The sequence below is a fragment of the Cynocephalus volans genome, chromosome X, assembly GCF_027409185.1.
Source record: "Cynocephalus volans isolate mCynVol1 chromosome X, mCynVol1.pri, whole genome shotgun sequence".
Taxonomy (NCBI): domain Eukaryota; kingdom Metazoa; phylum Chordata; class Mammalia; order Dermoptera; family Cynocephalidae; genus Cynocephalus; species Cynocephalus volans.
Window position 1 is genome coordinate 57,361,610 of NC_084478.1, and position 17,466 is coordinate 57,379,075.

Below are 17,466 nucleotides of genomic sequence, written 5' to 3' on the forward strand. Positions count from 1 at the left end.
CTATAAAACCTAGAAGGACTGGAAGACCCAGACGCTCCCAAGCTGGGGTGGGGAAAGGGCCAAAGGCCTCAGCCATGCCTCCCCCCCATCTGTATCCAGCCCAACCACAACCACCAGGCCACCACTGGAAGCACCCCAGGCTTCTAAGCTGGGGGGGGGGGGGTGCCGAGGGCCTTAGCCACACTCCCCCAACATCTGCATCCAGCACAGAGACGACCACCAGGCCACTGGTGGAAGTGCCTCAGGCTTCTGAGCTGGGGTGGTGGGGGCCAAAGGCCTCAGCTACACCTCCCTGATGACCACATCCAGCCCAGCTACGACCACTGAGCTCCTGCCGGAAGCGTCCTGGGCTCCCAAGCTGGGGTGGGGGACCCAAGGGCCTCAGCCATGTCCCCCCGACATCTGTCTAGCCCAGCAGCTACCAACGAGCTACTGCTGGAAGAACCTCAGGCTCCTGAAGCAGCAGCGGGGGGGGGGGGGGGCAGAGGGCCTCAGCCACGCCCCCCTGGCATCTGCATCCAGCCCAGAGACCACCACTGAGCTGCTGCCAGAGCACCATGGGAAGTGCCCCAGGAAGCACCCCAGGCTCCAGAGCCAGGATTGGGGGGGTGCCAGGGGCCTCAGCCACGCTCCCCCAACATCTGCATCCAGCACAGTGATGACCGCCGAGCTGCTGCTGGAAGAGCCCCAGACTCCCAAGCTGTGGCAGTAGGGGACTGAGGGCATCAGCAACACCTCCCCGAAGTCTGCATCCAGCCTAGCCATGACCGAGGCGCCACTGGAAGCCCCCTGGGCTCCCCTGCTGGAATGAGGGGGGTGCCGTGGGTCTTGACCATGTTCCTCCCACCCTATCCCTCTCCCCTTTTCCCTCTCCCCCTCTCCTTCAACTGCTCCACAACATCTTAGAATGTAAAAAAATTAATAACAATAATAAATAAATTTTAAAAAGATATTAGGGGTCACCTAAGTACATGTAACTTAGGCTTTTATACACACAAATATATAATTTAGATACATGAAAACAATAGCCTATAAGTCAAGGGAGGCACTATATAGAATTAATGTGTCCCACAGTACCTGTACTGCTCAGGAGGACAATAATGGTGTCAATATCGGAATTTGATGAGTTAGAAAGCATACTAGAATTTCTGTGATATACACTGAGATAACAAAAAAGAGTGCTTAAATTTTCAAATTCATAGAGGGAAAAAGTAATAATAAAAATATTCATTGATCCAAACAAATCAAGGAAAGAGAGGAAAAGAAACAATAGGTGGTACAAACAGTAAGCACATAAGATGGCCATAGATATAAATCAAAATATACCAAAATATAATTACATGTAAAGGAACTAAATGTGCCAAGTAAAAGGCAAACATTGAGAGGCTGGAATAAAAAACAACCTAACTATATGCCTTTAATAAGAGACTTATCTAAAACCCAAGGATACAAAAAGGTTAAAATGAAAAGGAAAGAAAAAAGCCCCCAGAAAATGAAACCCAAAACAGGAGGACAGAAATAACAAGTAGAAATTACTAAAATAGAAAACAAACACACAATAAAAGGGATTTACAAAGTTACAAGTTCTTGTTGAAAAGACTAATAAAACTGGTAAGTATCTGGAAAGGCTGAGAAAGAAAAAGAAAAGGTATAAGTTGTCAGTATCAAGAATGAAAAAGAAGACTTGACTACAGATCCCTCAGATATATTACAACCAACTTTATGCCAAAACTGTTTAAAATTTAGATAAAATGCATTAATTGCTAACAAAATACAATTTACTAAAAGTGACACAATGAATATTCCTATAAATATTTAAGCAACTGAACCAGAAGTGAAATTTCTTCTCACAAGAAATTTGGGTGGGTTTTGTGGTGAGTTCTGCCAATCATATAGAAAACGAAAAAAAAAAAAAAAAAAAAGAGAGAGAGAGAGAGAGAAAGAAAGGACACTCCTCAATTCCTTTTATGAGGCTAGTGTAATCTTGATATGGACAGTACAAGATAATTATAGTACAATCTTCCCATAAACACAGATGTAAAAAGCCTAAACTAAATCCAGCAATATATAAAAAGGATTATAAAGATTACACATCATCATCATGACCAAGTTTGGTTAACCCAAGAATCAATGCAATTCATTGCATTAGCAGATTAAAGGATAATATCACATGATCACTTCAACATATGCAGAAAAAAATTTGATAAATTCACCATCCATTCATCCTCGACAAACTCTAAGATCAGAAATAAGCAAAGATAACTGTTATCACCATTGTTCTGTATGTTTTATCCATTGCAGTAAAGGCAAAAAAAAGAAATAAAATGTAAAAGAATTAGAAAGGAACAAACCAAACCCTCATAATACACAGATGATATGATCATGTATGCAGAAAATCCAAATGATTCTACAAAATAATTATTAAAATTAATGAAGCCTGATGAATAGAAAGGAATACAAGTTAGTCCAAGGAAGAAGGGAGAGAGAAGAGTGAGAGAGATTGAGCCACACTTAAAAGCAAATACCTAAGAACAAATCTCACAAAACATTTTTTTTTTTTTTTTTCTTTTTTCGTGACCGGCACTCAGCCAGTGAGTGCACCGGCCATTCCTATATAGGATCCGAACCCGCGGCCGCTGGGAGCGTTGCCGCGCTCCCAGCGCAGCACCCTCCCGAGTGCGCCACAGGCTCGGCCCACAAAACATTAATAAGATAGAGGTTGCTGTTATCTAACACAGATGTTAGATCAAAGAATAAACCTAACATAGATGGATACAACCTCTATAAAGAAAAGTATAAAACCTTACTAAAAGAAATCAAAGAGCTAAATAAATGGGAAGACAGACAGCATGTTCATGAATTGGAAAACTCAACACTGTAAACATGTCAATTATTCTCAAATTGCTATAAAGATTTGATATAATAATTCAAGTCAAAATCTCAATAGTTTTTTTGTGGAAATTGACAATCTCATTCTAAAATGTATATGGAAAATATAGAGACAAGTGTATCCCTTAAAACATGCCTGTAAAAAAACAAGGTGGAAGAACCTGCTCTACGAGTTACTAGGACTTATAAAGCTACAGCAAATAAGACAACATATTCTTGGCACAGTGCCAGGCAAATAGGCCTATGCATGAGAATTGAACCAATCACACATATACGAGATTACTTCAAAAAGCCTGTGGAAAAATAATACTGAAAGACAATTTTTAAAATTTTTAAAAATAAAATTAAAATCTAAACTTAAAAGACCACAAATAGCCAAAGCAATCCTGAGGGGGGGAAAAAAAAAAAAAAAAAAAAAGCTGAAGACATAACACTACCTGACTTTAAACTATGCTACAAAGCTATAGTAATGAAAACAGCATGGTACTGTCATAAAAACAGACACACGGACCAATGGAACAGAATAGAGAATCCAGAAATCAACCCAGACACCTACAGTCATCTGATCTTCAACAAAGGCACCAAGTCTACACACTGGGGAAGAGACTGCCTCTTCAGCAAATGGTGCTGAGAAAACTGGATATTCATACATAGGAGAATGAAATTAGACCCGTACCTCTCATCATATACCAAAATCAACTCAAAATGGATTAAAGAATTAAATATATGTCCCGAAACAATAAAACCCCTTAAAGAAAATATAAGGGAAACAATCCAGGAAGTAGGAATGGGTACAGACTTCATGAATACAACCCTGAAAGCACAGGCAACCAAAGGAAAAATAAACAAATGGGATTATATCAAACTAAAAAGCTTCTGCACAGCAAAAGAAACAATTAGCAGAGCGAAAAGACAACCAACAGAGTGGGAGAAAATATTTGCAAAATATACATCTGACAAAGGATTAATATCCAGAATATACAAGGAACTCAAACACCTTTACAGCAAAAAACAAGTAACCCAATTAAAAAATGTGCAAAGGAGCTGAACAGACATTTATCAAAGGAAGATATATGAATGGCCAACAGACACATGAAAATATGCTCAACATCACTTGGCATTTGGGAAATGCAAATCAAAACCACTCTGAGATATCATCTCACTCCAGTTAGGATGGCTAATATCCAAAAGACTGAGAATGGTAAATGCTGGTGAGGATGCAGAGAAAAAGGAACCCTCCTTCACTGTTGGTGGGCCTGCAAAATTGTGCAGCCTTTATGGAAAATGGTATGGAGGTTCCTTAAACAATTACAGATAGATCTACCATATGACCCAGACATTCCACTACTGGGTATCCAGAGGAATGGAAATCATCATGTCATAGGGATATCTGTACTCCTATGTTTACTGCGGCGCTATTTACAATAACCAAGAGTTGGAACCAGCCCAAATGTCCATTGTCGGATGAGTGAAGAAGGAAAATGTGGTTTGTCTACACAATGGAATACTACTCTGCTATAAAAAAGAATGAAATACTACCATTCACAGCAACATGGATGGTCTTAGAGAAAATTATATTAAGTGAAATAAGCCAGGCACAGAGAGAAATACCGCATGTTCTCATTTATTTGTGGAAGCTATAAATAAATAAATATATATATATAAAAACAAATAAATGGGGGGTGGGAAGAAGACACAGCAATCACAATTCCTTGAACTTGTTAAGACAAGTGAATAGATATGATGTTGATGGGATGGGAGGGGGAGTGCAGGGGGGAAAGGAGAAATTGGTGAAGGGACATGAAAATCAACTACACTATATATTGATAAAGTAAAAAAAAAGATAATGTGAATCTTTCCATGAACTTTTTGAAGTATCCTCATATGGATTTATAGTAAAAGTGGTACTGCAGAACAGTCTTTTCAGTAATTGTGCTGGGACTATAGAATATCCATATGGAAAGAAATTAAATTGGACTGTTACCTCTTAGCATTCCCCAAATCAATTCCAGACGGATAATAAAATATAGGAGAATATCTTCATGATCTCAGGATAGGTAAATATTTCTTAAGACACAAAACTCTAACCATAAGAAAAATGATTGATAAATTACACTATATTAAAATTATAAACTTCTTTTTATCAAAAGATACCATTAAAAAGACAGGTAACTAAATGGCAATTAGGGAAGAGTAAACAGGAAAAATCACAATGAGATTCTACTACACAGCAATTGGCAAAAGTTAAAAATTCTGAAATGCTGAGTACTAGTAAGGATGTGCAATACAGGTAGCAATTAATTAAGAGAATAAAAGGAGGACATTGTTAACAAGGACTAACAGTAGGCTTAAACAGAGGCAGTCCCAGGAAAATCAGGACTTAGATGACAGGACTTACAGTCATATACTACTGGTCAGTTTTTACATCCACTTTAGAAAATAGCTTGGTATTCTCTAGGAAAACTGAAGTTGTACATATTCTAATAGCTATCAATTCTGCCCTTAGGTCTTATCTTACGAGAATGTGTACTTAGGTGCACCAGGACATATGTACAAGACTGTTTACAACAGCATTGTTCAAAATAGCCAAGTCTGGAAACCACTCAAATACTCATTAATATTAAAATGAATAAATAGTGAATGTTTGTTCATTGCAACACTACATAGTGATAAAATGAAGGAACAGCTGCACAAAGCAACCTGGATGAATCTCACAGACCAAAACGATATTGTATGATTTCATTTAAATAATGATTTTAAAAAAGACAACACTGAATTATATTATTCGTGAATGCCTATTTGGATGGTATGGATATAAAAGTACAGAAGTAAAGTCCAGATTAAAGTTATTTCTGAGAGAGGAAGGGGGCTGTAATGAAAGGGAAATTCAGGGGCTGCTGAGGTCCTAGAAGCTTTTTTATTTCCTGAGCAGGGTTGTAGTTACATGGTTGTTCACTTTACAATAATTCTTTTAGCTGTATATTTATGTTCATGCATTTTTCCAAATGTGATGCATCCTATCTTAAAAAGGTAAAATCTATCTGTGATGTATATGTTTGTGTGTATCATATACCCTTTTACCCAGTAATTCTACTTCCAGAAACATATTCTGAGCAAAGAAAGTAATCAGGGGATGTAAACAAGTAATTATGTATAAAAATATTAATTGTAACATTATTTCTAATAGGAAAAAAATCCAAAAAACAATGTAAATGTTAAACTATAGGGAAATTATTAAATTTAATATGGAATATGCACACATTTAGACATCTCAATGAAGTCATTAAAATATTATATCCAAAAAATATTTAATAGCAAAATGCTTAAAATTATAAATGAAAAGAATCAGGAAACAGACTTGCATTTATAAAACAATCTCAATTAATGTAATTGTGATAACAAGTACAAATAGATGGAAATGTTCCAAAATGTGACCGATTAACTTTTGCGAATGGGATTATTTTTGCCATTATAGTTTTCCATAACTTCTAAATTTGTACAAGATACCTATAATTTTTATTTTTAAGTAAACAAACTATACTTTGTTTAAATAACAGAAAATTAATTGAATTTTCTTCATATTTTATATGTATATAAATTTATTCAAAATTATTTTAGGGGCTTGAAGATCAGCTTTCATATACAAAAAATTTCTGGAGTGACAACTTCAAATGTATTTCTAAGATAGCAGCATCAGAATACAGTTTATTTTCTAATGCAGCATTCAAAGCTTAAATCTACACTATAACACCTCAACCTAGGATTTGTATTATACAAAAATCTGGCCACCTAAATTTTTTTCAATAGATATCAAAATGATAATATAGTTACAGTTAAAAGTTAAAAAACAGAAACAAAAACCCAAACCCTGTAATTATCTTTATAGTCAATTATATTTTGTTTATAGATCCAGGAGTTTATCAACTCAAAACCCTTCTTCTATTTATCTCTAGATTGTGCAGAAGAGTTAACATAGCAAGCCTAAACTACTATCTTGTGAAAGGCTTGAAAGGCCTACTTCCAAGGTTGGCCCTTGATGGGCATGTGGGAATGTGGATTTCAGGAGGGTTCCTACTTTCCTAACTAAAAAAAATGGCTCCCTGTGTCTAAACTGTTTATGCAAACAACACATGATTTATGCTGACCACCTGCTTTCTTTCTGGGAGTCTGGAAGTTGGTATATGCCAGGCAGAGGGTGCCTATATGACCATCCTTCAATAAAATCCTGGGCACTGAGTCTCTAGTGGGCTTCCCTGGTTGGCAACTTTTCACACGTGTTGTTACAACTCATTGCTGGGAGAGGACCCCTGGATGCTTGTGCCTGGTTTCTCCTGGACATCAACCCATGCACCTTTTTTTTTTTTTTTTTTCTGATTTTGCTTTATATCCTTTAGCTGTAATAAGTCATAGCTGTGAATACAACTGTATGCTGAGTCCTTTGAGTTCTCTTAGTGAATCATCAAACCTGGGGGCGGTCTTGGGGACCCCTGATACACAGTTCTTAAAACTAAAATCAACTAAACATTTTGATACAGTGAGTTTAGAGAAATGTCTAATTTGCTGAATGAATAAATGAATAGCAATTTATATCATCACATATAAAAAGAAGAAATCAAAATAGATCAGGTAAGACTAGTTATAAAAATATATACAGAACTTCAAACAGATTAAAAGGCTACAGTCTAGAATTTTGTTGCTTGACACAAGACAAATACATTTCCCTTAAGTGGCAAGTTTGCTAGTAAGTAGTAATCAGTTTCACCTGATTAGTATAAATGAATTCTACACTCACTCACTTCCCTAAGCATAAATAGCAGACTAAAATAAAAGACCTTTCAGTCTATTATCTCCTGTGAGCTTCAAAAACACAAACAGCTAATATTATCTTAAAACATACAAACTATTGTTTTCATGTCAGATATTTTAAAATCCATATTTAATTACTGTAAAAGTCTCCTGTTGGTATATGTAATCATTCTATAATAAGGCAATTAAAATTCTTGGGATTTAAAGCTTAACTCAAGTACCAGACACTACTAAAGACAAGCCTGAATGTGCTACTTAGAAATAAATATTTAATTTGGGGGGGGGTTTTTAATATATCTCAGCCTTGTCTTCAAAACTGAACCTGTATTTTAAAATACGTTTCAGCAAATTGCTGCAGACAGGTTCAAATTTAACTGCAATCCCAAAACAATGGATGCAGTGCAAGCACATGAAGATGTCTAAGGAACTACTGTGTGTTTGGGAAATGAAAATGTAATCTCTAAGTAGCATTACCCCTACATTAAAGGAAAATAACCTCTTGACCTGCCCCATTAGAACCCACATCTGTTTAAACGATGTCTAGAGGTGGGATCTGTGTACATCCTTGTTTAACAAGCTCTACACAGGATTTTCTAATCTAAATTTTAAAATCTACTGGTCTAATCTTTCCCAGCTTTAAACTCCTGGTTCTGTGAGTTTCTGTATTTAAGTATGCTTTAAACTTATAAGCCATTTGTAATTAGGTGGATATCAACTAGTTCTAAGGATTTTCTAACATGAAAAAGCAACATGATTGGGCCATATAATTTCATGTAGTTTAGAAAGAAAAAGCAGTGTTGGTTATACATAGTCTGTGGCAAAGAGAGATATGTATACCACATTAAGAAACTCCTTGATAATCCAATATGTTGTTTTGTCTAGCCTTTTCTCCACCAAAATGATGAGTTGTTTCAGGCAGCCAACAAACAGAAGTTAAGTGACCTAATTTCATTTGTTTTCCCTTTCCTTGTCTTCTCTGTATTGGAGTTGTGCTAGAAAACTGTGAAAAAGATCTAGATAACCCATAACCTAAGCAACTGAGCCCTTGAATACCGGAGGTAACTATATCTATTGCCAGAAACCTGGAACTAATTCTGGAGTAGCTTAGTCTACACTGCAGCTATAGAAGCAATCTCTCACCTAGCCAGTAGGTGGAGGCACATACAAGTGTATTGTCTTTTCTTTTTGATCCACAGGACCTTAAATCTTACAGCAATCAATGTCTGATTTGTTCATTTGAAACCCAGGAGATCAAAGAGGATGCAAAAAAACTGGGCAAGGACAATTGTTAAGGTGAATTTATAAAACAATGATACAAAAGAATAGTTTTATATTTCTATTTTGTTTCTGGATCTTTTGAAAAATAACTGTGATTTTAACTGTGAATTTATAATCTACTTCCAGATCCGTAGAGCTAATAAAACAATTCTAAATTTAGAAATCTGTCATTTAAAATTCATGTTCAATCAGGGAAAACTGAACATCAACTGGATATGACATGCTATTAAGGAATTATTGTTGATTTTGTTAGGTATAATAATAGCAGTACTGTAGTTTTTTAAAAAGTCCTTATCTGTTAGAAATAAAGACAGGAATATTTATAGGTGAAATGATATTGCTTTAGAAATCTCCAGAAGAAAAAAAAAAAGACAACAGGAAAGGATAGAAAGAACAGGAATGGCAAAATGTTTTGATAACTGTTGAAATTCAGTGAAATACACTGGGGTTCATTATACTATTCTCTCTTTTTGTTTGAAATTTTCCACAATAAAAGGTTAAAAAAAGGAAAATAGAAAGCCATGTCCTAGTGATTTGGGTTAACATTAGGATTAGGTTACTTGTAAATATCCAATTTTCATGAGATCTCATTCCAATATACAGCCATCGATGAATTATTTCAATCACAACTGAATCATACAAAATTATATATAAAATCCCTTATAGACTGCTTCAACACTCAGGAACTAAAACTGACCTGTTAAATCCACTGGAAATCATACCTAATAGTCACAGAGCACTTCAACATTTACAAAGAGAATTTGCATATACTTTCTTATCTAGTTCTCACAGTCTTAAAAAGATTTCCAAAGTAAGAAAACTGAGGCTTATAGAAGTTATAAAACTTGGCCAAAGTTACGTAATTAGTAAAAGTGACAGAGCTGGGATACTAACCCAGGTTTTATAACACCAAAGACCAACTTCTATCTACTATACTGTCACTTACGCCCCTTTGATACAAACAGCAAACATGGTGAAATTTAGGTGAATTTTAAAATTTTGCTTTCTGTGCTCATTATTTTGCAGTATATGATAAAACCTTTTTTTTTTTTTTTTTTTTTTTTAGTTTTCTCAGAGAATAAAAATATGGACAGAAACAGATTTCTTAAAGAATAAAATTAAACCAGAAAAGTGATCCAGAAAAGTGATTTAAAAGAATTATATCATCTTAAAATTAGAAGGGACGTTAGAGGCCTTCTCTAGTCCAAAATTAAAACCTTATTTTTAGCCCCCTTTGATGGATCCAGTTTCAGCTTAAGCATTTCTAGTGAGGAACTACATACTCTGTGAGACAGCCTGCTTCATTTATAGAGTATGTCTAATCATTAAAGGGGCCTTCCTTATTTAGAGGTGAAACCTGCCACTTGTTGATTGTAGTTACAGCCTCCAACACTATACTGAATAAGCATATAATCTTAAGAACTTTCAAATAACCAAAGACACTGATTATGTTCTACCTATGGGCTTCTGCTCTGGGGACTCTTTTAGCAGCAGCAGAAAACCAGTGCATTCGTGGGTAACTAAAGTCTCCCATTCTTTTTAAGAATTCTTGCATGCCAATGCTCTTCCATCTGGGATTTGGGTATCTCTGGAAGTACCCAAAGTCCTTCCAGAGGGTACACAAACTAGGATATTTTTAAGGCAGTTTCCACATCTTCATCTGCAATAATTTGGTCTGTCTGAAAATAAGTTTGTGGCCTGCTGGTTTTCCTTTATATCTCCATGTCTAAAATGACCTATCTCAAAAGACAAACTGCTTCCCCATCCCAAAAAGCCTGACTAGCTTCAAAGAGACAACCCGGGAATGCACAGCTCCTGAGGGAGGGAGAGATCCTTGAGAGCAAAACAAAGAGGGCCTGAGAAAGAAAGGGAGGTGCCACCTTACTTCATCCACGCAATATATTCATGGCAAAGCCTGACCTATTTTAGAATTCAAAATCAATATGAGTGTCATAGGGATGTCTATTAACACTTTAATTTTATTTAAAAAGTGAAGTCAGATTTTTTTCTGACAGAAAGTGAGCCTGATTTGGCTGAGTGACTTGACAATGAGGACTAGCTTTGCTACGTGGGTCACATAGCAGACATTTTCCATAAAGTGAATGAGATAAATGTGCAGCCCCACTGTTGTGAAGAAAATCTATTTAAAAGAATATTCAAGACACTGAAAATTACATTCTTACAATAAAAGCTTTTATATATCAACTTAAAAATGTGAGAAGGGTACATAAGTTTTTCAGAATTCTTTTACCAGCTTTGCCAGCAAAAATTTTGAAAGCTGTGATTCTATGACAAAACTTCCAGGCTCTTTCCCACTCTGGTTATCCCCTTCTGCAAACACTCCAGTGTCCTGCTTACTACGAACACTCCAGGGAGAGTGAGCACTGTGCAATATGTACAGTGGGAGTGTGGCTTTGTTCTGAACATGATATATTTCTAATTAATGTAACCTTCCATTTGGGCCTTTTTAAGCTTCTGCAAACAACTAACTAAAACGCTTACATCTTTTTTACATTAGTCACAACTAAATTCACACTGATCTTGCACTTATATATTTGAATGAAAGAGTTTATATGAACTGGTCTTAAATTTTATTTCAGCTCCTTTGCTACAAAAGTGAAACATTTTTGAATTTCAGTGTAGATAGCCAACATGTTAGCTAGCCCTCAGTGGGAGACAGCTTGTGAAATGCCTCCCAATGATCCCCAACTCCTGGTATTCAGGCCCTGGTATAATCTCCTCCCCTTGGGTGTGGGCTAGATCTAGTGACTTCCTTCTAACTAATGGAATATGGCAAAGCAATGGTGTATAATTTTGCAGATTAGGCTACAAGACTGTGACTTCTGTCTTGTTCACACTCTCTCCTTTGCCCTCTTGCTTGCTTGCTCTGATGAAGCCAGTTGCCATATTGTGAGGTGCTCTGTGGTGAGGCCCACGTGACAAGGAACCAAGGGAGACCTCAGGCCAACAGCTCCTAAGGAATAGAGGCCCTCAGTGCAATAGCCCACGAGGAACTGAAGACTGCCAACAACCACTGAGTGAGCCTGGAAGCAGATTCACCCCCCATGGAACCTTAAAATGACTTCAGCCCTGGCCAACACCTTAATTACCACCTTGTGAGAGCCCCAGAGCCAGAGGACCCAGTTAAGTTGGGCCCACATTCCTGATGCACAGAGGCTGAGATAATAAATTTGTGTGGTTTTAAGCCACTAAGTTTTGGGTAATTTGTTATGAAGCAATAAATAATGAATGTACCCTCCAACCTTCATGTCTTTTGAATATTAGCAAGCATGTCTTCCTTTTTTTTCCTAATCAGTTACTGATTATAATTTTCAACAGAATAGGATTAAAGGCAAAAAACGCTGCAGGATGCTGTCCCATAAAGCTTTATACAATCTCTTTAGACACAATCATCCAACCAGCTATGGACTACCAAGTGGACTACTATCCTTAGCTCACATTTCTCCATCTTACTGACAGAAATTCTGTGAGAAACATGTCAAGTGCCTTACTGAAATCAAGACACACTTTATCTATAGAATTCCCCTCATATGCCAATACTGTGATTATATCAAAAGAGGAAGTTAAGTCTGTTATTACTGGGTTTTGCCAGAGAGGCTTGCTACATGGAGGTTTCCACTCTCATCCCACTCCTCTTCACTAAGACTCTGATTGGTCATAATTTAATATTTTGCGTCCTCCTCTCCCTCTGAACTATCTCCTTTTGGAGCCTCTTCTCTCAAGTGTGCTGAAAGTGTGAGGGTAACTGAATATGCCCAGCTTTTGCTTCCTTTGCCATCGTGAACCTTAATACGAGATCATCCCTTTTTCCTTGTGACTTTAGGTCTTTCTAAACAGACAAGTTCACAACTGTTGTTAAACTTTAAGAAAAAAGAGTTATCATTATCCAAAACTAACATTGCTTAAAACTTTACCCCTTAAGAAATAAAATGCACACTCACAATTCAAAAACCATGTAAAGCATTCCATCTGAGCTATATGTCTCCAATAACTCTACAATGTGTGGATGTTTCAGCATATGACAGATACTGGCTTCCCGCTTTAGATCTGCAAAACAAACATACAATATACTTCATTAGGTAGGAACAAAAGACAATTAGAGTGAATGATGAATGAATGAATGTGATCTATGGTAACATGAAGGCTTCTCTAACTAAAGAGATGAAATCCCCCATTTAAACTAAGCTTAACTTCTTACCCTTTAAAATTTTTGACACTATAATTTTTTATATTTTTTGCCTTCTTTATATATATTATGGAGTCAGCTCTTATAAATATACAAATAAATACACATGTAAATACACAAATAAATACTTTCCCCAAACTCTTATAATCAAGTTTTGGCCTCCAAATTTATAACTCTTCCTTGCGATCAATAAGTAACTCAATTTACTGTTTTGAATTTTACCTCTTTTCCTTAGTTTCCCCTAAATTAGATAAGAATGTGTTATCTCTTCTTTAACCTAAAATCTAGCATTCACAGACATATCAGAGAAGCTACATGGAATAGGCAGCAAACAATAGTATGGCCCGAAATAGAAAAGGCACTGCTTCTAGAGTCAAAGTCAGAAAATTTTTTACATCATCTATAAAATGTGTTAGGTAATTCAAGACTCTATCTCACTGTGTTATTTTGAGGAACAAATTCAGATAACACAGGTGAGAATACTGCGTAAGCTCTATAGCACTATGTGGAAAACAAAATTGTTAATATCATCATTGTCATCACCACCACCACCACACTAAAAGTTTGGGTATGGGCATTACTTGCCATGTCTACATGGAATAAAATAATTAAAGCTTTTCATTGTTAATGGTGCTGGGGCTTTACCTGTTGCTCATGAATAAAACCCAATGTGACATTTTCATATTTGAAAGTAGAAGACAGATAAGGAAGAACCAAGGCTGGGATGTACTGCACAAAGCAAAACAGATAATATTAAGTCCTTTCTAATTTATTAATTCAACTTAGTCTTGTCAACAAGAGCAAAGGCTGCAGATGGAACCTTAGAAGATTACTTACATAAGGGTAGAATGAGGAAAAGAAGTCAATAAATCAGACAAAAAGAAGCCACCAGAAAAGGAAGAATCAATAATACAATATTAAGAAAGTCAAGGGGATAGAGAGAATTAAAGTATAGGTAGTTGGACTTCCGGTCAAGATGGCGGAATAGACGGTCCCTAGTGTCACTCTCTCCCACAAATCAACTGATTTAAACTATAATAACATAACAACAAGTGCATATGGAACAGGGAGATGTCCAGCGGGGGAGGCAGAAGCTCTGCGGAGACCACATGCCCTGCGGGCTGCCGTCACACAATCCGGCAGATAGGCTTCACTGCCGCCACCCGGCTCCATTCCCAGCCCAGCCCCATGCGCACAGAGTGGGGAGACGTCCAGCAAGGGAGGTGGAGGCTGGGCAGAAACCACACACCCTATGAGGCTGCCACTGTGTGATCCAGCAGCCCAGTGCGCACAGAGTGGGGAGACGTCCTGCAAGGGAGGCGGAGGCTCGGCAAGAACCACACACCCTGTGGGGCTGCCACTGCGTAATCCAGCAGGTAGGTTTCACCGCAGGCACCCGGCTCCATTCCCAGCCCCGCCTAGTGCGCTAGGAGAAGGGAGATGTCCAGCAGGGGAGGTGGGAACTCCACGGGGACCACAGTGCTGCCGCAGGATCCAGCAGCCCGGCCCAATGCGTATGGAGCACAGAGACGTCCAGCAAGAGAGATAGAAGCTCCATAGAGTTCACACACCCTGTGGGGGGGCCGCAGCCGCGTGATCCAGCACCAGGTAGGCTTCACTGCCGCCACCCGGCTCCATCCCAAGCCTGGCCTAGTGAGCACAGAGCAGGGAGACATCCTGTAGGGAAGGGGAAGCTCTGCAGAGACCACACGCTCTACGATGCCTTGGTGCATCCCAGCAGCCTGGGCCAGAGCACACGGAACAGGGAGAAGTCCTGCACGGGAGGTGGAAGCTCAGCAGAGACCACACACCCTGCGGTACCACCCCGTGATCCAGCAGCCCGGAAGTGTCCAAGCTGACCAGAGAGGTGGCTCCCCGGAGAGGCCAAGACCCAAGGCAACCACACACACAAGGCACTAGTGGCCAACTGAGTAGTCACAGAGGTAGCCATACCAAACTGGCAACCACAGCAACATCTTAGTTAGTCAATACTATCAAACCTGTGGACTGTGAACCCCCCTGCCACAATGAATAAACATCAAAAAAAAAGATACCAGAAATACAAAAAATCAAGAAAGTACACCACCAAAAGTTAATAAATCAATAGCTCTAGATCCTATAGAAGCCCTTGAAATGACTGACAAGGAATTTCGAGTGATAATTCTAAGGAAACTGAATGAGATACGAGAAAACTCAGCTAGACATCATGATGAAACGAGGAAAAGTATGCAGGTCCTGAAAGAGGAAATGTACAAGGAAATCAATGTCCCGAAAAAAAATGTAGCAGAACTTGCTGAACTGAAGAAGTTATTCAGTGAAATAAAAAACATAATGGAGAGTTTAACCAGCAGGCTTGCAGAAGTTAAAGAGAGAACCTCTGAACTTGAAGATGGGCTGTTTGAAATAACACAAGCAGACAAAAAAAAAAAAAAAAAAAGAAAAAAGAATCAAAGACATTGAAGAAAATCTGAGAGAGATATCAGACAACCTTAAGCGCTCAAATATCTGAATCATGGGTATTCCAGAAGGGGAGGAAAATGGAGATTCCAATGAAAACATATTCAACAAAATAGTGGCAGAAAACTTCCCAGGTATAGGAAAAATCACAGATCTTCAGATCCAGGAAGCTCAACGATCTCCAAATGTATTCAACCCAAAAAGGTCTTCTCCAAGACATATTATAGTCAAATTGGCAAAACTCAGAGACAAAGAGAGAATCTTAAAAGCTGCAAGAGAGAAGCATCAAATCACCTATAAGGGAGCCCCAATCAGGCTAACATCAGACTTTTCATCACAAACCCTAAAGCCAGAAAGGAATAGGATGATATATTCAAAATACTAAAAGACAGAGATTGCGAGCCAAGAATACTCTACCCTGCAAGGCTATCCTTCCGAAATGAAGGGCAAATAATATATTTCTCAGACAAACAAAAACTGCAGGAGTTCACCACCACACGACCACCCTTACAAGAAATTCTCAAGGGAGTACTGGGTTTGGTTCCTGAAAAATAACTACCACTGCCATAAAAACCCAAGAAAAATCTAAACCCACTAGTATAATAAAAATGGCATTCATGAAGAGAAAACAAATAAACAAAAACACTATATCCAACCTAAGGAACCAACAAACACAGAAAATAAACAGTAAATCAGAAAGCAAGGAACAAAAGACACTTAAGACAACCAAACAACCAATAAAATGCTAGGAATAAATCAACACCTTTGAATAACAACTCTTAATGTAAAAGGCTTAAATTCCCCAATCAAAAGACACAGACTGGCTGACTGGATTAAAAAGCAGGACCCAACTATATGCTGCCTACAAGAGACCCACCTCACCCATAAAGACTCACATAGACTAAGAGTGAAAGGATGGAAAAAGATTTACCATGCAAACAGAAAAGAAAAACGAGCATGAGTAGCTATTCTTATATCTGGCCAAATAGACTTCAAACTAAAAACCATAAAAAGACACAATGAGGGACACTACTTAATGATAAAAGGACTGATCCATGAAGAAGACATAACAATCATAAATATGTATGCACCCAATGTTGGAGCAGCCAGATTTATAAAACAAACTCTATTAGACCTAAAGAAGGAAACAGACACTAATACCATAATAGCAGGAGACCTGAACAACCCACTATCAATATTGGACAGATCATCTAGGCAAAGAATCAGTAGAGAAACACAAGATCTAAACAAGACTCTAGACCAATTGGAATTGGCCGATATCTACAGAACATTCCATCCAACAACCTCAGAATATTCACTCTTCTCATCAGAACACAGATCATTCTCCAGGATAGATCACATATTAGGTCACAAATCAAGTCTCAAAAAATTCAAAAAAATTGGAATTATCGAATGTATTTTCGCAGAGCACAATAGATTAAAACTAGAAATCAATAACAAACGAAATTCTGGAAACTATACAAACACATGGAAATTAAACAGCATTCTACTTAATGACATAAGGGTCCAAGAAGAAATCAAACAATAAATCAAAAAATTTATTGAAACTAATGAAATTAATGATACATCATAACAAAACCTGTGGGATACTGCAAAAGCAGTACTAGGGGGGAAATTTATTGCATTAAATGCTCACCTCAGAAGAATGGAAAGATGGCAAGTGAACAACCTAACACTTCACCTTAAAGAACTAGAAAAACAAGAACAATCCAAACTTAAAGTTAGCAGACGGAAAGAAATCATTAAGATCAGAGCAGAACTGAATGAAATTGAAACCCAAAAGACAATACACAAGATCAATGAATCAA

The 17,466-nt window shown here is 37.6% G+C and overlaps 1 protein-coding gene across 1 annotated transcript in view; it reads right to left on the minus strand.

The window, feature by feature from the left end:
• Positions 1-17,466, minus strand: part of CASK (calcium/calmodulin dependent serine protein kinase) — a 378,414-nt gene that overhangs the window by 202,891 nt on the left and 158,057 nt on the right. The window contains exon 3 of the mRNA XM_063083161.1: positions 12,936-13,041. Coding sequence (XP_062939231.1) covers positions 12,936-13,041 — 106 coding nt within the window. The remainder of the gene's footprint in view (positions 1-12,935; positions 13,042-17,466) is intronic.